This window comes from Diadema setosum, chromosome 7, assembly GCF_964275005.1.
Source record: "Diadema setosum chromosome 7, eeDiaSeto1, whole genome shotgun sequence".
Lineage (NCBI taxonomy): Eukaryota > Metazoa > Echinodermata > Echinoidea > Diadematoida > Diadematidae > Diadema > Diadema setosum.
The window spans coordinates 22,193,329-22,221,042 of record NC_092691.1 but is presented as its reverse complement, the minus strand read 5'-3'; the positions used below and the strand labels follow the sequence as shown (position 1 = coordinate 22,221,042).

Genomic DNA, 27,714 nt, shown 5'->3' with positions numbered 1-27,714 from the left:
GATGGCTGTTTCAAAAGTTTAGGTAATAGATACACATGTAAGTGGAGCAAGGATACATGCCTGTAATTTATGTTGAGGATGCTTATGATAGATTGGTCATTTCCCTTACATTAATCATCATATAGTTTGGGAACAACAGACTAGATTATACAATTATGTGGATACTTTGGTAATGTTCAGCCATGATGATAGACTTTGTGATGATGATGTCAATGATCTAAAAGTTTCAAATGTGGTGCTAGCATGGTCGCGAGGTTATGACCCATTTCTGTTTTTGTGAAAATTATTCAGTAATAAATGATTAAAGGGGATGGCTAGTAACTGATCAGTGGGAATAAGTGGGAATTCTGGGGGATGATTGTTCCAATCCTTATGGGATTCATTTAAGAGTACATTATATATCTATTGTTGTGTGAACATTATTTGCTTCAGAATGGTCTCATATTCAAGTAATGTGCAGTTTAATGTTGCCAGGTTAGCATGCCTGTACAGTGACGGGGCATTAAACTGCGCATTACTTGATACGTTGAGACCGTTCTGAAGCAAAAAATTTCACCCAACAATAAATATATAATGTACTCTTAAATGAATCCCACAAGAATTGGAACTATCATCCCCCAGCATTCCCACTGATCCCCACTGATCACTTACTAGCAATCCCCTTTAATGATTGATGATGGTATGGATAGGAGTTGAGTGTCATAACTCTGTTGCCACTGCTTACAATATTTCTCTCTCCATTCCTCCATGCAGTTTTTTTTTGTATTTTTAATTTTTTTATTCCTGCACATCATACTCTCCCACAAGGGGATTATTATATGTTTGTTTGGTTACAATACTTCATACGATAGGACCCATAATTGCAAAGATGAGCCAATCTATTGCAGCAAATGATTATTAACTCTTGTTTGAATAAGATTGATATCATATATAACTCATGTATTTCTGTCCGCATTTCTTACAATAGTTCTTTATCTTTAGGTATCCATCTGATGTCGGCCGTAATAAGGCAAAGGAACGTAACTCAAAATTTGGGCATTTTGAGTTATGAGCATATGGCTCCTAAATAAAATGTGCTGTTTTTAATGGTGAATGTCTCAATTCTCAAATGTTTACCATTTCAGAGATAAAAAGCGTATCTCACACACCTTTTTCACAACGTTGCCGTTTCCAGCTAGGCAAAACAACGTAAGCTGAGATACGTATAGAAATGACAAAGAAAGCATTTTCGCTGTTACGGCAAATGAACGTATCTTTACATACACTGTTTTTTTCATGGTGGTTTCTCAAGAAAAAAGAAGGAAATTGCGACGCTAAAAGAACGTATGTCATCATACAGCGCTTTGCTGTATAAAATCAGGGCCATGGGCGCTACAGTCAGCACGGCAAAGGAACGTATGTCATCATACAGCGCCTTGCTGTATAAAATCAGGGCCATGCGCGCTACAGTCAGCACGGCAAAACAACGTATCAACATCGTGGCCATCGCAACACACGCTACACTGCATAACTCTATGTGCAAGACCTACGGCTACGTGCTGCAGATCCATTTCAGCCGCGGCAGTGAGTGTAGTGCCGCCGCTGATGCCGGGCCGCTTGCGACAACAGCTGCAGTGCCAGTGCTGCAGCAGAGTACTGGTTGACTGGCAGGCAAGCTTTGCTGCAGTGTGAACCATGAAGTCATGCCAGTTGTTCTGTTTTGCAGTCATGGAATGGATATTCTCCTGACCAGTTAATGCTACCACAAAGAAAATCAGCGGTAACACCGGTAAGTTTTATTTTGTTTTTGTCAGGTCTAAGTTTGATCCAGCCCGACCAGACGCCGTGTGAAGTACGGCAATTGGGCTGTACAGAGTGGACGACAGTACGCTATGCTAGTAGGGTCCAGTACTTTCAATTATAGTTTTCACTAAGATTTACGAAAATGATGAGTAAAAAAAAAAACAAACAAACAAAAAACACAGCAAGCTACGAAAATAAAGAGCAAACATAGATCTATGAGTATGACAGCCTTTCCTGTCGGTGGACTTGGCAAAACGTAGCTCATTGGTGTGGTTGTGGTTCTACTATTAAAGGACTATGTAAATGTAGGATACTTGTACTACTACTAGTGGTCTAGTAGATCAAGTAGTGACTCTCAAAAGATATTTACCTATGCGCAAAGGAAGTGGACCCCAATATACTGTTATGATCATCGACATAATTCGACTTGAGGTCTTCTACCTCAAATTCAGTTTTGTAAAGTAACAGCTTTATAGTAAACAGTAGACTCGACTTCAAGCAAATGACAATAAAGCTTGATACTGATGAATTCCATTTAGTCTTTAGTGGCTACATGAACTGATGGCAGACGATATGTTCTAATAATGACATTAACATCATTACTTTGGCAAGAAAAGTAGGGATACTGGAATATAATGTTTGGTCTACATCTTTGGTTAAACATAAGTAGTCTTAGATCTTGTTTCTTATTTCTTGAAAGGATGAAGAATGTGATTGTGGTGTTTTCGTACATACAGGAATTTACTCACTTAAAATTAGCCTAAAAAATAAGGTAATATTTAGTGGTACTCTTTACCTGCTAACTATGGAGGCCTGATTTATTTACTTTTTAATTCTTTGTGCAATTTTAGTCAGCTGTACATATTCTTTAAAACATTATTTTTTTTTTTCATTTCGATACGATACAATGCATTGTTGCCATGGCAGATCCTATACATGCTAATACGTTCCACCCCTCCCCCATAAAAATGTTGAGGGCAAAAGCTTATGGAATTCAAATATTTATTCTTAAGTTAGGTGGTTTTAAATACTATGTAAAGTTCAAATATTCAGACCCAATCGTCTACTTTAGGTGATAATAACATTCGTGTTGATATACATATTTGCTTGTCTCTCTTTTCAGTGTCCCCACCAACCGCCAGCCTAGACCAGCACAGAAAAGGAATGCAGTGTATCAAGTACAATGAAAGGTACACGTTGAATAATCACCTATTAATTCATACAAAAAAAGTATTAGGAGAAGGGGGCAGAAATGAATCCCACCTTTGTCATTATCACTAGCAACACAAGCCGGCATTTGGAAAAATAAAAAAATAAGAATAAAAGAAGGCAGAATCCATGATGATGACTCTCTGATAATTTGAGAATACCACATTTCACAGTTCATTCCTTGGCGATAAAAAATAATAATATTAAATGAAAACTGATGAAATAGTAACCATATTCTGTCTCAAAACAAACACACAGCCTTGGGCATCCTCAAGGGGTATTTGTATGATGTTGAATAATAGATATTGTGAGTGTATTTCATTATTTGAAGAGTTTGTTTGCAAAATACGATAAGTCCATATTTGCCAAATGGAGATATTTGCGATTAAGGGTCAAGAAAAATAAAGAGTTGTTTGCTTCTTTTGACATAACTTCAAAAATGTTCCATTTTATGGACTGACCAGTATATAATTTAAAAGATATTATTTTGTACTTTATGAGAGAGACTGTACGTCAAAATCTTCAGAAACGGACCTATCGGTTTTGCGAACAAACTCTTCATAAATACTCATTCTCATATTCTTTGCTTTTTTTAGGAGGGGGGGGGGTCTGTGAGAGAGGATTTGTTACAAACAACCATGTCTAATGAAGAATTTAATCACATAACTAAAGCAGAATTGAAATTCACTAGCTTTCTTTTATGGAAAATACAGAGTGCCTCATTTTATTTTGTGTTAATTATTCTCTTGCGTTTCTTTTTCATTTTCCTGCAGTGGTCTACCGAGCAGTTCGAAAGCAGAGAAAAGAGCAACTATACAAATTTCAGAACAGCTCTGCACGCCCGTCAGAATCTCATGAAAGATGGAGTGGATTGTGCACTAGATCAGTCAACTCTAAAAGAAAAATAATAACACTCGGATTGTTTATATAGGATCAAGTAAATCTTTCACAGTTAAATTAAGAACTCGCAAAACTCAACTGTGAAATGTTAATGACTATTCTTACGTTATTAAGGCACCTAAGAAAGATTTCTTTTTTTTTATATTGATATGAAACTAAAGATTCTATTTCAAAAAAAATATGAGGGCTTATTGCCCTTTGAAATGATGATTATCAACTTTAGGTAAAACTATCACTTGTTCATATCAAATATTGTTGTAAATGCTTGCCCTCAAAATCAATATCATGTCGATTGAAACATGTCAACATATTTTCAGAAAACCAGGGAAATAGGCACCTTATTTCCTGCATAATTTTGATTTATTTTGAGCCTAATCCAACTGGGAGCTCTCAGACATCGCAGATGTATTGCAGCACAGCAAATCGCTGTTGTGAAGACGTTTATTGAAATGTGTTTAAAGTGAATACTGTTGCAAATTCTCCCTTCGTTTCAGCTGCCTGATAATTGTTCTTTACCCAAGTATTTACTTCTTACTACACTTGATCTTCAACAACAGTAAAGATTTAAATACATTGTGTGCTATTTATAATTTGTAATTTGTAGATGTTCTGATCTTCCAAGGTAAAAATTGATGCGAAGGTCTGATACGGTAATAGTATAACTAAGTATAACTAATCTCCAGAAAAAAAAAATATGTTCTGTTCTATTGAAATTGAAAATTTTGTTCCCATGGTTCTGTTCAACTGTGGTACGTAATAATAAAGGCTACTTTACTCGGGGAGTAAATTACATTTTTTTTTTCTATTTCTTTTACCATCATGATAATGTTTATAGTTACTGCTGATTTGCTTTCAATGTGATAAAAGCATAATGGCATATCAAACTCTATCTTTGATTGTAAGAAGAAAGCGTAGATACCTATTTCATATTTTTAAGACTTGCAAATAATCGAATGATTTATGTAATGCTGTTGTCTTTGAGAAACAGATGTACACACATTTTCCCTATAAACCTTTAAGAAGATGTAAATCAGTCTCTGCATCTACGTTTCTGTTATGTCTATCTCAAAGTTATTCAACTGAGAGAATGCTTGCACCTCTGACAAGTCTGAGATATGTGTGTGTGTGTGTTTTGTACTTGCTTGGTTGTGTGTGTGCGTGTGTGTGTGTGTGTGTGTGTGTGTGGTCAAGTTACACCTAAAAACATTAAAACCTGGATTCATACTTACCTGATAAATTATTGTTATTATTGTTGTTGTTCAAAGAATTGAGGCATTTTAACCATACGGATACAATTCATGCAATCAACCAAACATCAACAACTTATAACGATAAACAAAGTACTTAATATTATTCTGTCTGTTCAAATCCTTTCATCTCAATGGAAATCGTTAAATAAATCAAAGAAAAGATAGAAATTAAAACAGGAGTCTCAATATTAACACATGCGTGTATGTGTCTTTGAAACGAAGTGTATGTACAGATGTCTATACAATTCTTTTTTATACCCATTTTATTTTTTTTTTTTTTGCCAGTTCCCATACAGTCATAATAGTTGCCACTCATGCATTTTCATACTAAAAATTATACATATTTCAAGTTCATCATAATTGTAGCACATGGCATAAGAAGTGTAATGAAATCCATTTTCAGACTTTACCCAAACTCGTACTTTAGTTGTCAATATTAATCCAAATCCATGCTTTTGTTAAAACAACATGAATGATAAACCACATATAATTATGCTCCCAATGAAAAAAATCTTACATCAAGAGATAAAAAAACATACACAAAGATAATAAAAAAGAATGGACATCTCAGTAAACTATAAACTGTGTATGCAAATGAAGTAAAACAAAAATATACGGTAATTGGTAGATAACAACTAATTACATTTTAGTACATACTCGGTAAGTGTTCAGAAAAAAAAAATGAAAATGTTCAATTGCATCGATAATTTTGCAAGCTAACGTGTTTTACTATTCCTTATGTATATTTAAAAACACATAACGGGACTTTTATCATCCAGTTAACAAAATTGTAAAAGTAAATAAATCATAGAGATTGTTGCCATTGAGTCGTGATACGTCATTCTGCCTAATTACATTGATGAAAGGGTTGAGGCGCAGATATTTGTAAGTCAAGATACGTTCTTTTGGCATACTGAAGTGGCTTCACGGGAGAATGCTTACGCGCCGTAAGTCAGGATACGTTCTTTTGCCTAATTGATATGTTGCCGCGTGCGGATTCTCGCACAACGTAAGTAAGGATACGCTCTTTTGGCAAACTAGAATTACTCATCAGCACAGTGCTGTGATTCGGTAAAATGCTGTATCTATTCTAAACATGGCAATTACTCTAAAACGAGAAGTCCTATTTTACTGAAATTTTCCCGAGATATTCTTTATTAATGCCTAAGAAACTTCGCTGCTTCAAAAGTGTCTTGCTCCTATGACGGAAAAATGGGAACCAATTAAATTTTCAAAGTCGTTTTTCTCAGAACATGATATTCTGAGTTACGTTGTTTTGCCTTATTACGGCCGATGTGCATTGGATACAAATACCTTGCCACATGTACATTATCATGCTAAACTGGCACAAAATAACTAGAAAACACTCTGAGAGCGCAGACCTCCACCAAGCAGCTACTTTCCACTGTGATCTTGCTCTTCCATAGAGATCAGTGATTTCCACCCTCTGAAAAATCGCCCAATTTCCCAATGTAGAAGCCTTTGTTACGTCATAAAACCTCAGCTGCTCGGTGCGCCTCGCCTCAACAGACACTGGAGCACGTGCTTTAGTGCACGCATGAAAACCTCAAAAATGCACAGCTTGAACTCCCAAGTTCATTGACCCTACCTGACAAAATACCAAAAATCCTTCATAAAATCCATAAAAATTTCCGGATCACTACCAAAATTTAATAATCTGTTCCTTGTATCATTCTCAACCTTTCCTGCAAGTTTCATCAAAATCCCTGCAAAACTTACTGAGTTATTTTGCACACTGACAAACAAACAAACCAACAAACCAACAGTAACAAAAACATAACCTCCTTGGTGGAGGTAATGATGATATTAAAAAAAAAGATGGTATTAATAGGAAACATAATACCTCACCACCACCCCCCCCCCCAAAAAAAAAAAAAACACCTCACAATAGCAACAAATAGACAAAATACATCACTTCCTTTTGAATGTGTTAATAAAATTGTCACAAAACATGCAAGTTGCTATTGTATGCAGGGTTTGGTAGTAGCCAATTTTACCCATATGTATGCATTGTAGGTTCTGTATAAACTTGCATGCCATATTGCCGTTGTACTAGTGTATTTGAACAGACCGATGTTATATGTTATACTCAATTGACAGGAAAGATTGTCTTGTTTATTGTGCAAGGCACATGTCGTGAGTATTCCAAATAGAAATTAGTCATGTATGAGGTTACCGCCGCCAAGCTACCTTTCCATATGAATGTCAAAAGACAGATAAAGCATGAAAATAAATGAAACCAAAGGTTGATCTTTACCCCCCCCCCCCAAAAAAAAACAAACAAACAAACTATTGAATTCTATCTGACATGAATAGAATTTAAAGACAAACAAAATAGACCAAACAACAACAACAACAACAACAAACAAATGCAACACACCCCTCTCCAGGAATTATACATTGTATCATCCCCAAAAGTAGGACCAGGAGGTTGTGTCATCTTCCATCATTCTGCAATGATGTGGAAGAGACACCAGTTTTATTCATTTAATTTCTTTTCAGCACATGGCAGTTAGAACAGAAATCAACGCTGGAAAGATCTAGAAGGACATATGAAATCACGCCAAAGTTGGCACTCTGTCGTGTAAAACATGGGGGAGGGATGAATTTTGTCGGTTAGTTCGCCCCCGTGAATTAGTAGCTTCACATATTACTCATCCTGTGATGCAGCTGTCACGCATTGTTGCATGAACATTTTTGGGTTTTTTTTTTTTTTATTACTGCTTGTGATATGTGCAATAAAATGTCAAGGTCATGGATATTGAGCAATTTGTAGACTGGTATATAAAATGACAGAGATATTTGTCTATTGGCCATTCATTTTGTTTGTGCTTCTACAGTGGTCTTCTTTTTATTGATGAATTAGCAATCTTAAATGTATCTTAAGCCTCTGAAAGTTACTGTATTAGAAACGTTAAGTGTAGAAGAAAAATATGAAAACTGATAAATGACACTGACAAATTTAACAAATGATGAGTTAGGTGTGGAGATAAGTTACCATTTTTGTTCAAAGGCAAGTAATCTACATTTAAGACATGAAAGGACAATTTCACCCAAATATATTTGTGGATTAAGTGAATGCAGCAATATTAGCAGAATACATCACATCAGTGAAAGTTTGAGGAAAATCAGGCAATCCATTTAAAGAGTTACGAACTTTTACAGTTTTAGTGCAGCCATTACTGAATGAGAAGAATGGTACAGTCTGTGATGCAACATATAATGTACATGTACGTGTAGGTACACCAGTATAAAGAAAAGGGGTTAAAGAGAAGTCAACATATTTTTGTATTTCTAGCAAACCTTTCTTCTGTAAGCAAGGGGAACAATATTTTCCTTAACATGTGTTAGTAACAAGTCAAGGGAGTGTGTACTTTTCATTAAAATAACAAACACACACTTTGTTTGAATTTTCCTTTTCTCCTTCTTTATTTTCTTTATATCCTTGTTCATGCAAACTATTTTGTATGCCACATCACACAGACTGTAGTAGTCTTCTTGCCCAACAATGGCTGCAGAGAATCTTTAAAAATTCATAACTTTTGAACGATTGTCCAACTTTCCTCAAACTTTCACCAATGTGTTCTACTATAAATATTGCTGCATTCACTAAATCCGCACATAGATTTGGATGAACTTGTCCTTTGAGACAACCTGAATACCATGAAACCAATTCATCTTCAGTTCAATGCAGAAAAATGTTGTGACATCACTATATATGTATTTCCATCTGAATTTATCATTCTTAGTTTAGAATGTAATTTCATTATTAGTGGTTTCTAAAGTAACTTCTGCAGCAGCTGGCATAACAATTAGTTTTGCACATGAAGGTTTCTGCCACAATCACTTCTCGCAATAATTACAAGCAGCATCATGAAACAGGCCAGCTCTACTATTATATGTCCGTGTTTATTCTGCAAATTGCTGAACACTTTTGCTCTTAAAGGAGGGTATGTTTTAATATGTGTTTCCTTTTTCTTTCTTTTTTTTTTTTTGTTGCTTGTCGCACTGCAGGCGTCATTGGGCAAAGTGTACAATCTGCCCGCCCTTTCTATATATAAAACATGAGAGGGACAGAAAACAAAAAGACCTGGGTCTTTCAAGAGTCTATTTGTGGAGTGTATGGGCAGCATGTTTTGATTGGAGTTTATTCAAACATATCCCCCTTTCTTTCTTAATCTCCCTTTTATTTGCAGAGGCAGACTTTGTAGGCAAACCGCTGATAGTCAACGACCGGACCTACTTCTTTTATCGGGAGGTAGCTGTGGAACACATCAACCAAGGAAGCATGATATACAGCAGAGTGGCGAGGGTATGCAAGGTAGGTTGAGGTACATACCGCGGACCTTGCGGAGTTCATCCGCCAACTCTTCTGTCGGGTCTAGGGCAATTACCCCCTGGGCAATTACCCCGGACCAGTCCCCTGGCCCTAATCCTAATCCTGAATCTAATCCTAACCCTAACCCAAACTTTTAACCCTAATCTTTACTCTAACCTTACCACTAACCAGTGTTTAGCTGGGGGGGGGGGGGGGGTAATTGCCCTCTGGGGGTAATTGCCCAGATATACTTCCTTCACACAAGAGGATATTTTTTTCAGCTAGTGAGTCAAAATTGCAAAACTTTCAGACACGTACCTGTGGACAGAAAATTAATGTGGCACATAGAGGGTTAAGCAGCTTGTGTGTGCAATGTTGCTTCTTTATTTAGCTCGAATTTATTTTGTGTGTGTGTGTGTGTGTGTGTTCCTTTTCAGCAGTAATTCTATGTGTTCTAGTAAAACTTGTCTTCTTAGAGACCAATGAATCATCAATGATACCAGGAGAGCACAAACACACATTGGTAGATGGGGCATTATTGGGTAATTAGCCATGGTCACACTGGCGAAAGATTGCAAAGTTTGAGATCACGAAATCTTCACGATCTTTGTCCGTCCGAGCTACATTGTAGCAGCCAAACTTCTCGATCTATAAGTTCTCGAAGTTTGGGTCACTAATGTGCATGCGCAAGAAAAAACCTGCACATCACCATGGCCACTCACTTCTGAGGCACCGCCCACAAAGAGATGGTGGGCTGGTCAAACTTTGGGAAGTTTCGGTTGCTAGCGTTCACACTGCCCAAAGGTCGAGAAGATTGGCGGGAGGCCGAGAAATATCCCTAGTTTAAGTTGGAAGTTTCGCCCGGAGTTATGCGAGAACTTTCGCGGTAAAAATTGCGGTCACACTGGCAAAACTTCAAAATTTTAAAGATTAAACTTCAAGATTTGGGAAGTTTCGGTTGCTAGCGTTCACACTGCCCAAAGGTCAAGAAGATTGGCGGGAGTCCGAGAAATATCCCTAGTTTGAGTTGGAAGTTTTGCCCGGAGTTATGCGAGAACTTTCGCGGTAAAGATTGCGGTCACACTGGCAAAACTTCAAGATTTTAAAGATCATGATATTTTGTCAATGTGACTGTGGATATTATGTTTATGTAATGAACTGGCGTCAGCTCTGTTGGTATTGTCTCTGCTCGGTACAGCAGCAGGTGACAGGTTCAAACCCCAGGCTGGTTCCTTCTCTTTTAATACTGGGCCTGTTATAATGCATTCAAGATGTGGGCTTACTTACAGAAAGTAGCAGCAAGAACATCAATAAAAGACCATAAATTGTTAACTTTTCTTTCTTCCCTTCTTCTTTGCACAAGGTCTCTTTCCTGGTGATCATGCTGGTAGAAACGGGGCATATTAACATTTCTCTCTCTTTCTTCCTCTACTGCACATGTTCATGATATCCTTACAAATACAGTTCGACCTCGTTTATCCGGCCTCCTTTTATCCAAAAAATCTCTATTCGGATGCGTTCACGCAGTGAAGGACTTGTTTTTTTCATCCGAAAATTTAGAAAAAAACAGTGACTTTAAACTCAATTAAACTTTCTACAAAACTCACACGATTTACCTACAATATTCCCGACAGAACTAACATAAATTCACACCACATTATCATCGTAAAAGTAAGCAGTCATGATCTATAAATTCACCATAAGAACATGGATGGAAAACTTGTCAGTAAATCATGGCGCAGTTGAGGCCAAATCGCAATCTTGGACGGCAGCTATATACATTAACATTGTATCTCCCATGTCCGGCCAATTCGCTTATCCGGATGAGCGCCGGTCCTGACATGGCTGGATAATAGAGGTCGAACTGTATAGCACTTAATCTTTGTCTTTCTGTTTTTTGATATTCCGTGTACATTCAATACATGATCACCATAGTGAATGGCAATAAGCTTTTCGAAATTCAAAATTCCTATCAGTTCAACAAAACTCTGTATTCAAGAATATCATTTGTGTGTGTGTGTGTGTGTGTGTGTGTATGCGGTGTATGTGTGTGTATTGTGATCGTGTGTAAATTCTAAGAAATATGTGAAATTTACACATTCTGTTACAGCCCATGTACGGTAATAAACCCAGTATCCATGATACAATAGCCAAGGTTTGACCTCTGTGTGAACTTGCCTTTTCATATCCAGTATCAAGGCCAGTTTGGAATTTCATATCTTTGCATTTTTTTTTTTCTGCTGGAGGGGCATGACTCCAACCTGATAAACAAGTGAAAAGTGTCAGCTAAAAGGCATCCAAAACAAAATCAGTGGCTGTTATTGTTACCAAGAAACTATCAATTGTGTGAAATTTCTATCCATTATCTGATATGATAGTGCTCTGTCATCCCATGCCAAAGTTGACTGTTAGAATATTTGTTAGAATTAAACAGAGAGATAGAGGCTTTATGGAAATCAGGATAAGAAGATCATGATTATGTGATTTTGAAGTAGCACACACATTTATTTAAATGGTGGTTTTGGGTGCAATTACACAGACAAAGAAGATGATGTCATTGTTGTGTCACAAGTCTAGCAATCAACTGCACACAAACCTTTTATGTATTATTTCATTTTAATCAAATAAAAAATGGTGTCAGCAAGAATATTTTGTACCCTTCACTGTGAGTCATCGTTGTGTTTTGAGGAGCAAGGTCTCATGTTCTGTTAGGTTTTATGGGTTATACATGTACTCGCTTAATCACCAATCTGAAACATGATATTTTCATAAAAGTTGTACACAAAGTTGTGGGTGATTTGTGAAGCAGTGTTGTCATTAAACTCACTCAGTTTACACGTTTCCAGCCAACATTGCTGTGTCGTGAAAATGTGAGATTCTAAATTTCAGTGACTCTTTTCGCTCTACATCCAAATCTGATGACTTGTGCCATTTTGGTGGGGCTTGATATGATTCTAGTCATCATCTTTTACCTTACGTGGACCTGTGCTTTGAAATGAATTTGTGTGGTTGCTCTGTTGTGTCCCAAACTTATTGTAGTACTAGGAATACAATGAAATTTAATTGTAGTCTCTCTAAGTACTGGCCATGGTCATGGTTTTTATAAGCTCCAGGAGTTACAGCCTCGAGAATATAGTTATACTAGTATCTTCTTTTTATTTCATTTGATCTGTTCTGTTGTGATTGCTTACAAAAACAAAAACTAAACCAGAAACAGTTTTGGGTCATATTTTTTACTATTGACCTAAATTTGTAACAAACTTTTTGTTATACAAGTCTCATAAATATGAAAGCCCACAACTTTTACAGTAGTCATGAGGTAGCACTAAAGTCAACATGAGGAGGCGCTGTTTTCTCAAAAGTGATAATGCCTGGACAAGAACTCTTGAGCACTTCACGTTCTACCCAGTCATCCTCAATTGGCACAAGAGCGAAACTCAAATTCATAGTCTAGAACTAGTCTAGACCTACTGTACATGCATTTGTGAAGCTTGTTCATTCCTATAATTATGGATACAGTTGACTGTAATTAAAAAGCAAAAGCCAATTAAGAACAAAAAGCCATTGAATGCTCACATACCATTAAAAAAAAAAATGCATAAACAGATGAAAGTTGCACACAGAATTTAAATGTATACTCGATAGATCTGTACATGCTATAAATCCTCAGTTTTTTTCTTCACAGAAATCAAAACCCATGTTGTAGATATATTTATGCATATGGTAATGCATAAAGCGGTGCAGCTGTCTACTTGTGACACTGAGATCACTGGTGTAGTGTGTGTGATAAGCACTATTGTTATGATGCTGCTGCACTGCCGAGATCATTGTTCCCACATTTTTTTTATTTTTTTATTTTTTTTTTTACATATGGTCTGTAATTTGCGAAAGTTTCATGCCACGAAAAAGGCAGTTGGCTCCAATTCGCAAAAGTTTCTTGCGGCAAGTGTTTCTCATTTTACAGTAAGGTATTGTGCAGTAGACTTTCTCTAAATCCTAGGGATTTAGGATTTACTTTAGCTCACATACATTGTATGTTGTTCCGTGAATGCTTCCTCAAAGTAGTAAAATGCACGATAAGTCTTGTTTTTAGGACACTTCTCCGTGAAGGACTTCCTTCCTCCAAGTTCGGATTTCATGCAGTCATCACTAAATTACCTAAAACAAACAAATCATTATTTTTCATTGTGACTTGACAGTGCATCTTGAATACAAAAGGCAGCAAGTATCATCAGCTGAGAGCCAGAAGGGTGCTATTTCATTCTAAGATTTGAGTGTTGATATAAAGGAAACATTTCATGAAAGATACAGTTAAATTAATCAAAGGTAGGTAGATTTACAAGTATAAGCATTATTCCAAACATCTGGTAATATAGTGCCCTTGTGGCTTTGATTTTTAACATTTGACTGAAAATGAAAATAATCTCAGCCGGCAATATATGTTCGATCCCCCCCCCTTTTTTTAAGCATTTGAGCCTATGAAAATTAGTCAAATTCTGCCTGGAATATTCCAAGTTTTGTCATAATTGTGTTGCATCGTACCTTTAACCTTCATGCTTTGATTTTCAACAGGGTCATCCCACACTTTGATTCTGCAAATTGTCTGGTCATGGCACATTGCTTTGCAAGTTTTTAGTGCAGAAAATTTCACACGGATAAAGAATGCCATCTACCAAGAAGAAAGTGGGATGCATTCTCATGACTGTTGATTTCAACAAGCAAAAAATCGGTGCAAGGGATTAATCGCTCCTTTTTTGAGTTGATTTTAATGAATAGAATGAATAGCTGTATGATATATTATCAGAATGATAAAAGTTTTATCAAAATTGGACATGAAATATGAAATCTTAATGGGGACCATGCAATGTGAATGCATGTCGACTTGTGTTAAAGTCATGATGTCTAAATATCACTACTTATTAAGAATCAAAAGTGGGAAATAGAGGTTTTTCCCAGCCAATTCCTTATTGCTGCACTCAATTTAGCAAAATTAAGCGTAGATGACATGTTCGGTATTTCAATTTTATGATCTCTTCTTTCAAATTCATTTTGGAGCATTCAAATTACACTGTACCTTTAACATCATTCTAATTAACGCTGTTTCAACTGAAATTCGTAAGACAAGCACTATTTCGTTATTTGTTCATTCAATTTGGAATGATATAGTCACGTGATATATGTGGCCAAATGAATATCCAAATATGTACCATATATTTGACAATATTTGTTCTACTTTTTTTGTAGATTTCTTGGATACACCCACATAAATACCTTCCAATCCAAGATTCTGTCACTGACATTATCTGTCAATTTCTGCTTGTAGTACCCATAATAACAAAAGACATTGCAGGTATAAAACTATTTTAGTTTTTTCGGACTAAAGCAGGTACTGGGACATTACAGCGTGTTAACATGATGAGATGAAGTTTGGATGAAGAATTATGGCTTGAATTTCTTGGTCCTCACCCAATGCTAATAAAATGTGGTTGATTCACACAAGTTGCATGAACTGTAGTCCTGTATTGTTCTGCTAAAGTTTTGTATCCATGAGTTTAATGCAACAAGTATGTTGACCTGTAATAAACAGCAGTTGCTAATCGCTTAATTTGGTATTGCTACATGTATGTAACTTTAAATGGAAGCAAAGGTTATTTTCCATGACTTTATGTGGTATTTCTATCAATCTAATTCCCGTTACTATGAATGAAAACAACACATGAAAGAGGAAGTAGAAAAAACATATAATGCACTGTGTTTTGGATGTTACAAAATGTTAACAAGACAAAATATTTGAAGGATTTGCCTGTTGATTTTGTTTTGTTTTTTTCATTTTGCTTTTCTGCTGAATGTTTGGAAAGTCTTTTAAGGAATTGAGTCAAATTTGATTATTTTGCTGCACAAAATTTCGTCTGGTGTAGTGGATGAACCATGAGCTCTTGAAAGCTATCAAATTCTCTACAGATGGCCTGATATCATACTTCTTTGGGACAATAACACACATAAGCATCAGTACACATCTCAAGACATTAAATTCAGTGAAAAGCTCTTTCATTATTTTCCCCGGCAGTAGAACTCAGACTGTCCTCTCACAGGAAAACAAAACAGGAAGGGGGGGGGGGGGGGGATTCAATGTCGTAATAGCTGGTATGTGTGATATTTGATATTTCCAAAGCAAAGTTAACCAAATGCAGGATTTTTCTCTCCTTTTGCAGACTGATCTTTCTGGCACGGAGCTGTGAACATGTGTTACATCTGAAAGAAGCTTTTTCAACACATTAACAAGCCAAGGGTTTCATCTAGTACACATGTGTATAGACAAACACTGTAACTTACAAAAACTTTTCAAAACTACTTGTTGACTTCTCGCCAAAGATTATAACCACTTTAGACCACTTTCCACTTCACATTGTAAGACAGACTGCTATCGATGTCTAATGAACCCCAGTTACTTATCAAGTATCTCTGTGACCACAACTGTAATAACACACCACTGCGAAGTATTCTGAATTTGTGATTGTGTATATATAAGAATTAATAGAAAAGTAATGTCTTTTGTCTGGGTATTGCATTCCACTCAGATGTTATACATAATCTGTACGTGTTGATAGAAACACGAGTTATGGTCTTCTCTTAAGATTCACAACTGTCTCAAAAATGTTCTTGTTTTAAGTAAAATGTAAATACAATGTAGTTCTTTGAATATTCTATGCTCTTTCTTTCTCTGTTTTCATGTACTCTAATTCAATATTTGAATATGTTTTTTATGTTACTTAAAAGTTAACAGAACTTGTCAGAATTTGAAGTTATCACAAAAACTTTGTAAATTGAAAGGAACGCACAAGAAGATTCTTGTATGTAATGCTATGCATACATAAAATCTTCTTTGAGCACATCCATTGCTTCAAATCATGTGCAGTTATGAATGTGACATTAACCGAAAGTAAAATATCCAAAACACATTTTTCAATATTTCGGTTTGTCTATTTGAGGGTATAGACCTACTCATTCTCAAGAAAAAAAAGAAAAAGACTGTTTAAACTTATGTCGGCCATAGCGGGGGGGGGGGGGGGGGAATAAGAAGAAAAGATGATTTGATTTGATGAGTTATGCAATGAGTCAGGTGCATTGTTTATGCCAGTGCATAAATCATTATTGTTAGGTATACTGAAGCCCCCAGTTGTGGCTAAAATAATACATAAAAAAAAAAACAGCACCAAAACCAAACAGGTCTATATCATAGCACCCCATTGAATCTGTAGACATCAAATATCAGACCTAAATTGAATTATAGATTGAAGTCGTTTCAGAGCTTCCTATTAGCACACCATCAAAAAGTGTCACTGTTTTCCACATCAATAACTTTTATTATTTTATTTACATCCCACACACAAGTACTAAGTGTATTATTCCTTTAAATAATGAGAGCTATTAAAGCCTATTGTAGGTGAGTACTACTGTAAAAGCTGTTATTTTCCCGTATAGATATTTTCGCAAATGAGGAGGTCACAGACATTTTGGCGAGATGTTGTAGGTGCACGCCACTTTACTGTACACAGCAATATTTTCATGTGTTGTTAAATTCGCGACCCAATAGTGATTCCTGAAAACTGATAACAGCTTTTGCAATCAGTATTTATACTCATGTAAAGATACCTGGTGATACAAATTTTGTCCTCAAGAAGAAGACAGCCAAAGTGACATTAAGGTTTTATACTGTCATTGAGAAAAGTACAGCCTTATCAAACAGAGGTTTCTATGAGTTGTGTATGATTTATAATACATGTCATATTCTTATTGATAGAAAATCAGCAGAGATGTAGTTTCTCTTCAGCTGTAGCAGTTATTTGTTCCTTTTTGCATATAATCGTTCAGCTTTGATAGCCAGCTTTCTCATACATGGGGTATCTCACCCTGTGTACAATGTATGAAGTTTGTTTAGTTTGTTATTTCACTTTCCCTTGTTTGCATACCCTGACACATTTATTCATACACCAATTGAATCTGAAGTAGAGTGTGATCTGGCCTGTTGCAGCCTTTTGTATATGAAGGCAAAGTACAGTCAGATCATGATTAGGTGCCAGCAGAGTTAATTTGCTACACTCATATATTCATAAAATAATAATGATAGTAATTCACAATACTTGTATAGCACATTATCACATTTATAATCGTCTCTAAGCGCTTTTATCCTCAAACGTGGATGGGGATCAGCATGCATGAGCGGCAGAAGACCGAAGTGATAAGCCTGATTTTACACGGTTGCCCAAGATAGAAAGCAGAAGAGAAATGTTATCTTGGCCTTCCTGTTTGTGTAGTGGAATGGATTCAACAGAAAGTGATACTAACGGTCTTTCAGTAGACAACTGCCTTGTGCTGATGAAATGACTACAGTCTGCACAGGTAATATAAACAGAAAAATTGGCACAGGTGCAAATGCACCTTTGTGAGTCCAGAGAGCAAAATATGTTTACTGAAGACTGTGGAGGAGGATGCCATTAGGGGAAAAATAGTTCCGTGGACAATTTGGATGTTTTTGCAGAAATTAGATTCACTGTTTTGGTGTCAGGTATGCCTGTAAATCAAGGCACAGATGATTGCCGTAAATCAAGGCATGAGAACGCAGGGGTATTGAACCTTTCGGCACTTCAGACTGTATTCTCTGCCGAGTAGGTAATGGCAGAATAACAAGCATGAAACAACAAGGCTGTGAATGTGCTTGTGTTATCAACACAAGGTATCACATCTTGTTATGAGTATGATTCCAGTCTAAATAAAAGGAGAAACTGACCCAAAGGGGAAGTTTACTTGAAATTAAAAAATACCAAAAAGAGAGAAATTAATCACGGAAACCCTTTTAGGCAAAAACCACCAATGAGAAGAAGGTATTGATCATGTGACCGTCAGTTGTGGTCACACAGATGTCATTGAACGTTCGTGAAAGGAGGCCATTTTGGAGTAATTACTTTATATCATGCTTGTCATCCTGTTCTTTTTTGCTATTATAGCTCTGCCGTGTGGAAATTTTGCTTCTATGAATGCAAATATGCTTGAGCGAATGCTGTATGTGCCTAATATTTCATGAGGTTTTTATTTTCATGAGTCAGGTGCTCTTCGAAAATTTAAAAACACACGAAAAATCAACTCTGATCCCGACATGAATGCGATGTGCATGCATACATTTCTCCGCTCAGTGTTGTGCGCAAATGCAACCACCCGTGAAGTTATCAGGAAGTCCTGATTCACGAAAAATTAGACTCACTAAATATATGCCACATACAGTAGTGAAACTAAAAGAAGCAAAAACTTAATTCAAACTGAGACAGAACAGGGATGACAAAACTTGTTTACAGCACATTGATTATTTGCTGACATTTCTAGCTGCATGTGTTTCATTGTCTTATTACCTCAGAATGATGCGGGACTGGTCGGATACTGGTCAAGTTTTCAGAAGGCTCGTCTGGAGTGCTCCATTCCCGGCTCCCATTCCGGCCTAGACCCGACCCACTTCAATGAAATCCGTAAGACTTTTTCGGTGTTTGTGGAAGCCTTTGAAGGGGGTAGCAAAATGGTTATCCATATGTGTTTCACTAAAATTGGGCTCAGTATTGTCTCGAAATACATATTTCCAAGAAACTTGCAGCGTCTCATAGTTATTAATTTTATGATATTCTTTGCTCCAGACTCTTGACCCATTAGCAACTGAACTGCCCAAAATCGCCCATCTTGCATGTATTACTCCTTAACACGCCCAAAGCTGGCGGTCCGTTTGTTTTTTGTTTTTCAAATAGTTTTATATTATACCATTTTTTGTTTTGATGACGAATATGTAATTATGTAATTTTAAAAAGGTCAAAGGTCAACAAAAGTATATCAGAATTACTTCTGTGACATCATTTTCTTGGTGAAGTCTTAGTAGGCTTTCAAATCAACATAACTTGTAATAGACAAAAATAAACATGCAGTGAGCTATTTTAAATCATTTAGAAAGTTGACGAAATGAGAGCAATATTGCTGCACCTTCTAGGGAACCATAGGCCGTTATGTACAGAATCTTTAGTTGCTAAAGGGTTAGCTGAGTGTGATTTTATCTCACAAAGCTGCCAATATGGCGGGGATGGGGGGGGGGGGGGACAAGACTCTAATATGAACATCTGTAGAAAGTCACATAACCATAGTGTGCCAGCTCTTTCTCCAACCATTGTATTTAGGCTTCACATAATTCTCATTTATTCATTGTCTTTTGTCTATTTCAATGTTTCATTTGTATTTTCATGTTTTTTTCTATAATCATTAATGACATAAGTTGCTATTGTATTGTCATTGCTCATTTGGTGTTGTTTCTCTTATGGGTGTGTGTTTTGCATTTTCTTCCTCGCACTACTGGTAACTTAGAGCTTTTTTTTTATAGACTGTAATTAGTTTGAGTACAGGTATATCCTTTGCTAGATGTGGACTGTATAGTGTATAGAGGTCAGAAAAAAACATGTAAGTGAGTATCCTTGCCCGCTGGAATTACCCATATCTGTTAAAGGATCTAACCTGAACAGTTAGCGAACAAGCTGTCATTGTTGTTTTTTAACTTACATAAATTACTTTTATTTCTCAAAGCTTCACAGAGAGGCATTAGGGTGAGGGAAAAAAGTGAAATGAAATCGAGGAGCCCATTATCCCATATAATTGATTTGATGGATTCTTTGGGTCATGCTGCAGGTTAACAGTAGCGTCGATACTGACAATTCATTTCAGCTCCCTGCCAGCAACTTTTTTTTTCTTGTTAAAATGCAGCATAGTAGCATCATTTGATCAGCTTTCAGTGAAGGCTGGCTGCCTGCATAGTGAGTGACCTTGCCTTCTACATTTGATGGATCCAGGACGCTATCTTTCAGACTTGAAACTCAAAGAAGTAGCAAAAGATGAAGAAAGAAATTATTTTCTTAAATCTTGCTGTTTCTTTTGAACACACACACGCAATTCAACTGTCTTTTTGCTCACATATCCATATCAGAAGTGAAAACTAAAGCAGAAAATGTGACAAAGAAGTATATTTCCTCTACAACCTCACTGGAAAATTGAACCTTTTATATACATGAATATATACACATAAAGGTTCAGACTTGTGTTTGTGCATATGTGTGTTTCTTTTATTGGGGTTTCAAGAGATGGAGTTCCGACTGGCTGTAATTATTCCAACAGCTATGATGCTTAAAAGAATTCCACAGGTGGATTTTAGTGCCTTTGATCTTAGTGTTCAATGCTGCCATCTTTGTAAGCAATCTGAAGATTAATTTTGAATGAAGAATTTCAGGTATAGTTTGTTCATCAATTTATTAAATGAAATTAAACTTTTCACCTAATAATGAAGCATAAAAAGTAAAAGTCATTCCCATCCAGAAATGTGTACAAAAGTGTAAATCTGTGAGCTGTACAAGTACAGTATATTGTGAAAGTGTTTGAAATTGTACCCTCCTGGAAAGCTGATTCTATCACTTTTCAGATTAGTCCAGACAACTGAAACTGATATGGTGTCATTTTCAAGTATAGTTCATTAGGAATTTATATGTCAGATTGATGTCCAGACATGTCCAATGTATGCAGAACAGGCAGGTGCATTACGTACCCCTTGGGTACCCCCATAAGTTCCTAAGAGGGTGCCTTTTAGTTTGTTTTAAATACACTGAACAAACAGGCATATGCTCAGTGTGAAATGTATCCCAGGGGGTGTTTCATTAAGTAGTTTGTACATTTACGAACGACTTACGAGCGACTGGTGATCAGTTCTTGTGCTGAATTATGGAAATTCTGATCAGTATAACACATCAGAACTGATCATTAGTCGCTCGTAAGTTGTTCGTAACTTTATACGAACAGCTTTATGAAACAGGGCCCTGGTTGCCTAAAGTGAAACACTGCGATATCTCCAATTGAAGTTGTTTGCAAGAACACACACAAACACAATCAAGTATGTAATGCTCTATGTTTCTATTTCTGCAGTGAGTGCAGTAGTATAACTTGACATGTGTAATTCCAGCCAGACTTTATGAGACTCCTATATGAGAAGGCTTCAGACAGGATTGTTTAAGCATGTCAATATGAAGGCAGCCTTTGGGAGGGGATATGCCACGTGACAAAATGAAAGCTGATCCGTGCCAACATTTTTCCTGGATTCCAAGGGACCTCTCAGTTGTGTTAGGTTACATATCACATGTAAAATGCACATTGAATAACATCCCCATGCCCCTCCCTCTCCCCCTCCCCCAGTCTCTTGCAGAAACTGGATACTTCAGATGATTCTCATGCTAGTGAATGACCTGCAGCTGCTCACAGGAAGCTGGCTTTTTTTTTTCTACCAAGACTCTGCATTTTACACATCCTTGTTTGTTTTTGTCTTGTCTCTTTAAAGTTTTGCTGAGTTGTGTTTTTTCTGTTTTTCCTTGCATTTGTTTTATTTCTTTTTTCATGTTTATTTCTTCATCCTCTTTAGTATGGGACTGATATTAACATTAACAGAACGAAACAATGTCCCCCTCCTTAGAAAAAAAATAGATAAATGAAGAATAGTATTGGGTCATTTTTCTTACATATACATAAGTTTTAGACATGTTGTTAAAGACAAAACTGATAGGCCTGAATTCACAAAGGTGGTACAATTTTTGTCCATGGTTTAAACCATGGACAAATATAGGGCGCAAGTGTCATATGGCCTATTTCATTACAAAATCAGTCATTTCGCCGTGGCATATCAACGAAATGATCATTTTGTTAAACGAAATGGTCATTTCATCAGCGAAATGACTGATTTCGTAACAAAATAGGCCATGTGACACTCGGTGCCCCATACAAAACTATGGTCTTTGTCCATGGTTTAAACCATGAACAAAGATTGTACCATCTTCGTGAATTCAAGCCAAAGTGTACTGTAAAAGTGGAAATTTTCGTGGTGTTGAAATTTTCGCGCATTTCGCGCAACCAGAAGCTAGCGCGAAAAATAAAAACACACAAATATTTTTGCGTGCCATATGTTCCAGTACTTGATGTCATGATTCCACAGAATTAAAAACATGGGAAACTCATCTTACACGGCCAAGCACGAAAAATTAGTAGCGCGAAAATATCCACTTTTACAGTATACTGAGCGACGTTTTGAATTTGGAAGTATGACATCAACTTAATCAAATCATGATATCTAATATTATGTTGTCTACTGCCGATTAGGAGGCTATAGAATGTGTATGATCGCAATGGGTTCTGGTATGGTACAGGGGCTTTGCCAGAGCGTATACATGTATTTAACTTGCAGCTGAATTCATCTTTGATGGATTTTATTCAAATTTATTTGTCTTTTTGGTCCTTGTTTTCTTTGCTTCTTTGTTCCAGAGGACATATTTGTGCAGCAGAAGGGAGATGATTACCACATTTATGCAATCTTCACCGGATTGAAGTGAGTATGCAGAGGATACCATGTTTCAAACATAACACGTTGATTTTACCTGACTACACACACAGATTGGTATTACTGGTACTACAGTGTAGCCACAGCTTTGCCCTGAATGAGGCTGGGATATTTTTGGAATTCTTGTGGTCATGGAGGCCTTTGAGCCCCCCCCCCCCCCCTTACCATTATAAATCTCACTACTGGTTAGCTCTTTGTGCATGAAAATTGCTATTATGATAAATGATATGCCAAACATGCAAGGAATAATGTTGTTTAATATTAATTTTGTGCAATATTTCATTTTCTTATTTTTTTTAGCATTCAACAATATCTGAAAATTCATAACTTTTTATAATCTGAAAGCGCTCAGCAGCTTGGAATATTGGGTTATCACTGAGTGAGCAATGGTATTCATTCTTTGGCTGATCCAGCCTAGGAGCACATCCGCCATTTCTGCAGTGTCCCATGCATGCACCTGTATCATGAATGCTTGAAAGACTTTAATAAATTTGCAACTGGCTCGTGTTGGCCGCAATATCTATCATGTATGTATCATACTTGTGCTTACATGGGTCACCTCAGCAATGGTGGATGTGCTGCCAGGTCAGATTGGTCTACAAGCAAAAATAGTTTTCCCTTTTTTTTTCAACAATGGGGGGGGGGGGGGGTGTTTAGTCCAATTCCTACAGTTACGTGTATGTATTACTTTTTATGCCTCTGCCAACGAAGTGGCCGGAGGCATTATGTTTTCGGGTCGTCCGTCCGTACGTCCGTCCCGTTTTGTTTTTGTCAATATCTCAAGGACCGTGTGGTGGTTTTACATCAAACTTGGTATGAGGGTATATCCTGGGGGGATAATACTTTGTTTGGATTTTAGGGTCACGGGGTCAAAGGTCAAAGGTCACAGGTTATTTTGTGAAAAAAAAAGGTTGAAAATTCATGTTTTTCTCCATATCTTGCAAATGGTTCAAGGTATCTTCATGGAACTTAGTATATATGCTTGTTCCAATGGGCAGTGATTATCTAGGGAAGTTGGGGGTCATGGTTCAAAGGTCAGGAGGGTCAAAGGTCAAGGTCAACTCCTCAAAATATTACTACTTTCCTTATATTTATGCAATGCCTGAAGGTTTTTTTTTTTTTTAACTTGATGTATACATGTATTACCCAATATATATTCTGTGGGAAGTTTCTTGCCAAAAGGTCAAAGGTCAAAAGGTCAAAGGTCAAAAGGTCAAAGGTCAAGTGAAAGTGCTGAATTGCACTTTTTCCTCCATATCTCAAAAGTAACTCAAGGTATCATCATGAAACTTACATATTTATGCATGTTCAACCTAACAGTGATTCTCTTTGGAACTGTGAGGTCAAAGGTCAAAGGCCAGGTTTAGATAATGCTATTTTCCCATTTGATACTGAAATTAGACTTTTTCTCAATACCTTGAAAATTACTCAATGCATAAACTTATAAAAGGGTCAAAAGTCAAGTAAAAATCATCAGTTCCCCAAATACCTGCACCCTGACATTTTAATCATTCATCCAATTGAACCTAGTTCTAGGAAAGTGAACATTCAGCACATTTGTGTCAAACCTGTCATTTTAATATTTTGCCAATTGTGTGAAACTGTCATCACACATTGTCAAGACATTGTACTATAGACCTATTAGGAGAACCATGCATTATGGCGGAGGCATATCAGTCGCCGTAGCGATATATCTAGTTGTATAAAGTCCTGTGGTGCAGGACTTCCCCTGCGACCTGGGATGTAAGTTTGAACTCGGAAACACAGTTGATCTTTGTTGAACTTGTAGAGATGTGTTATAAACTATTCTCTCTTTTTTTTTTTCACCAAAAGGCTTGGCGGAAACCAGCATGTAGTTGCCTGTGGTCATTATAATCATGTGTGGTCGGAATTCCACAGAGGTGAAAGAAGTACAGCTCAAGCTATGTGTATGAACAAAGAAGGGACTGATACAGTACACTCCATCCCTGACCATGTGCATGCATTTCTTGTTTTGTCTCCAAAGAAATGGCCCTCAGGAGTCAGCTGTGTGCATGTACAAGCTCTCCACAATCAACGACGTCTTCGACAACGGCCGCTTCCGGGGCCCGGAGTCCCCCAATTCAATATGGTTGCCGAAGTCAAACAGTGATGTGCCAAGCCCAAGACCGGGACTTAACGTGAGTTTTTTGTTTGTTTGCATCTTTCTCGCTTTGTTTTTGCTGTCTCTAAGTTCATGTGTCTGCTCGTTTTTAATCAGCTTAACAAACTGGCAGGGATGCTGGCTTTATGCCAGTTGTAAGATTTAAGTCTGGGACAACCCCTCCCCTCCCCCCCCCCCCCCCATTAAAGCTTTGAAGAAATAATCAAATTCAATATCACTTCATTCAGCACATCTCATTTGATCTGACTGACAAGTCGATATTTACCACTACTCACCACTAGTCCAAGAATAGGGTCTAATGTCAACATGATACATCTAAACTGTGAATAAATCAGTTTGTACAAACCAGTAACACTAACTGGTCATTATTTAACCCATAACAGGTTAAGCATAGCAACTCCACATTTTGACCCAAAAGAATCACATTGCTAATTCAGCATCCCGCTGTGCCTGGATCGTGCATATCCTTCAGGCGAAACTTGATGTATATGTCATGAGAAGTTGACCCATGAACTCTGCCCTCTTGACCCTCCTGACCTCAGGCAACTTCAAGCTGTATATAAATTGGTAAGTAACCGCCCTCATTTCAAGTGGTACAAATACAGTTTATTGCTGCTTTCTTTCATGATCGATTCTTTGCGCTTTGACATCATAATGGAGGAGTCGGGTACCATCTTCTCACATTATCATTCCATCCATCTTTGGTTTTCTGTCTGAGCATAGCATTTTTCAAAGGGCCATACTGTTCGTTGTTACACTGGCAGTTGTGAGTGAAGAGCTGCTACATCTGAAAGAGCCAAACCTGAGATCTGCAATCCTGACTATTATTCATGACTAGGAGACACCCTAACCAGCGGACCGTTCTGACTTAATAATACATTCACTGAAAAACTCAGTTGTTCATTTCAAGTTGACCTTGGAAAGTGTTCAATTCACCAATCAGTTGTTAGAGCTGAAACGGAGCACAAGGGCTGCAATTTTGGTTATCATTACTGACCCAGAGAAGGCCTATTCTGTGCAGTGGTCATACTGAATTTTTCAGATGTTCGTGTTGACCAATGAAATTGCTCAATTTGTCCATCGCCTGTTAGTGTGAAATGTGTCATGCCTGAACTTCATGGGCTGGCACTGTGCTGATTGAGTGTGATGTTTTCTACCATACACTGGTAGCAAAATTTGGTAATTCAAAGGCATGAGTTAATAGACAGGGCTAGATAGATCTCCAAAGTTCTTCTCACTGGATCTTCGCTCTCGCTGGTGGCTTGACTAGTCTTATGTAACAACCTCTGTTTGCTGCTATTGTAATCACTACAGCTGATTAACCTGTGACTGATGGAGGCTACCCTGTAGTTTGAGCACTAACGAAAACAAAATTAATTGAGGTGACCCTGTGACGCAGGGTAGAAAAGCGTGACAATGATGGGAGGAGCATACACCGATTAACCCTAGGAGGTATTAATTACTTTTTGGTTGTGGGATTAATGAGCAATGTAACATCTTTAAATTCCTGAAGCATTCCATGGTATTTTTTTATTCTTGTTGTAGTGCATAGTTGAAATACATGTACATTTGTATGTCGTGCAGAGTAAGTAACTGGATCATCATGTGTGTGCATATATTTAATACTGTATGAGCTGAAATTTTGACAGTGGTTTTATTTTCATGAATTTTGCACATCGCCTCTTAACCACAAAAGTAATAACATACGAATGTGAAAACATGCGGAAGACAACGCACAGAAAACATGCGAAAGACAACACACAGAAATATCACCCAAAAAATGATTAAGCCATGTCAGTGCTTGATCGCAAGCAGCTGTTGGTAAACCACGGTAGGACTAGCACATTGTATGGGCCATGACATAGCGATTCGTCTGGGGCATAACAACACACTAGTACAGTACAGTTGAACTTCTCGTATCCGGACAAGTCGGGACCGGGGCTCATCCGGATAAGGGATTTGGCCGGATACGGGAGACTCAATGCTTTATACATGTACATATACATACACATGTACTGATGTAGCCTATTGTAGTACCACATGTAGTAATGTGTATACCGCAACCTTTTCATTGTTACACTCAGTAACAGACCCCAAAATAGAGGTTCGTGTTTGCAAGAATGAAATCATTTTCTTTTATAAATTCTTGGGATGATTTACCTAAATAATTATTAAGAAATGTATCAAGTAATTCATATGTGTTTGTGTAGGAGTTCTCAAGGAGTTGGGAATCTCCCTTTCCTCCCGTAAAAAATCACGGCGAGATTGCGTCCGGATAATAGAGAGATCCGGATAAAGGGAGGCCGGATAATAGAGGTTCAACTGTACTTTGAATGCAGATCACACTACAAATTGTAGTTATTGTTTATGTACACTTGTCCATGATCACTGACTTAAAACATCTAATACTTGCTATGTTGTTTGGAATTCATTCTCATTTATTTTGTGGAAGGTGAAGTATTAATTGTGGTGAAGGTGAAGAATTACTAAATTAATCAACATGCAAAATTGTCCAACAAGGAGCAATTCACAAAAATATCTACATGTATACATGAAAATTTGAGCTCGTACAGTACTTGAATGTATGTATGTATGTGTGTATAACAGGTAATCATAATGCTATAAAACATTGTAATATTAT

General features: G+C 37.1%; 1 protein-coding gene across 1 annotated transcript in view; it reads left to right on the top strand.

Annotated features, from left to right (window-relative positions):
* Nucleotides 1–27,714, top strand: part of LOC140230500 (semaphorin-1A-like) — a 103,925-nt gene that overhangs the window by 49,094 nt on the left and 27,117 nt on the right. The window contains exons 7-10 of the mRNA XM_072310654.1: nucleotides 9,359–9,483; nucleotides 18,890–18,998; nucleotides 22,855–22,918; nucleotides 24,936–25,089. Coding sequence (XP_072166755.1) covers nucleotides 9,359–9,483; nucleotides 18,890–18,998; nucleotides 22,855–22,918; nucleotides 24,936–25,089 — 452 coding nt within the window. The remainder of the gene's footprint in view (nucleotides 1–9,358; nucleotides 9,484–18,889; nucleotides 18,999–22,854; nucleotides 22,919–24,935; nucleotides 25,090–27,714) is intronic.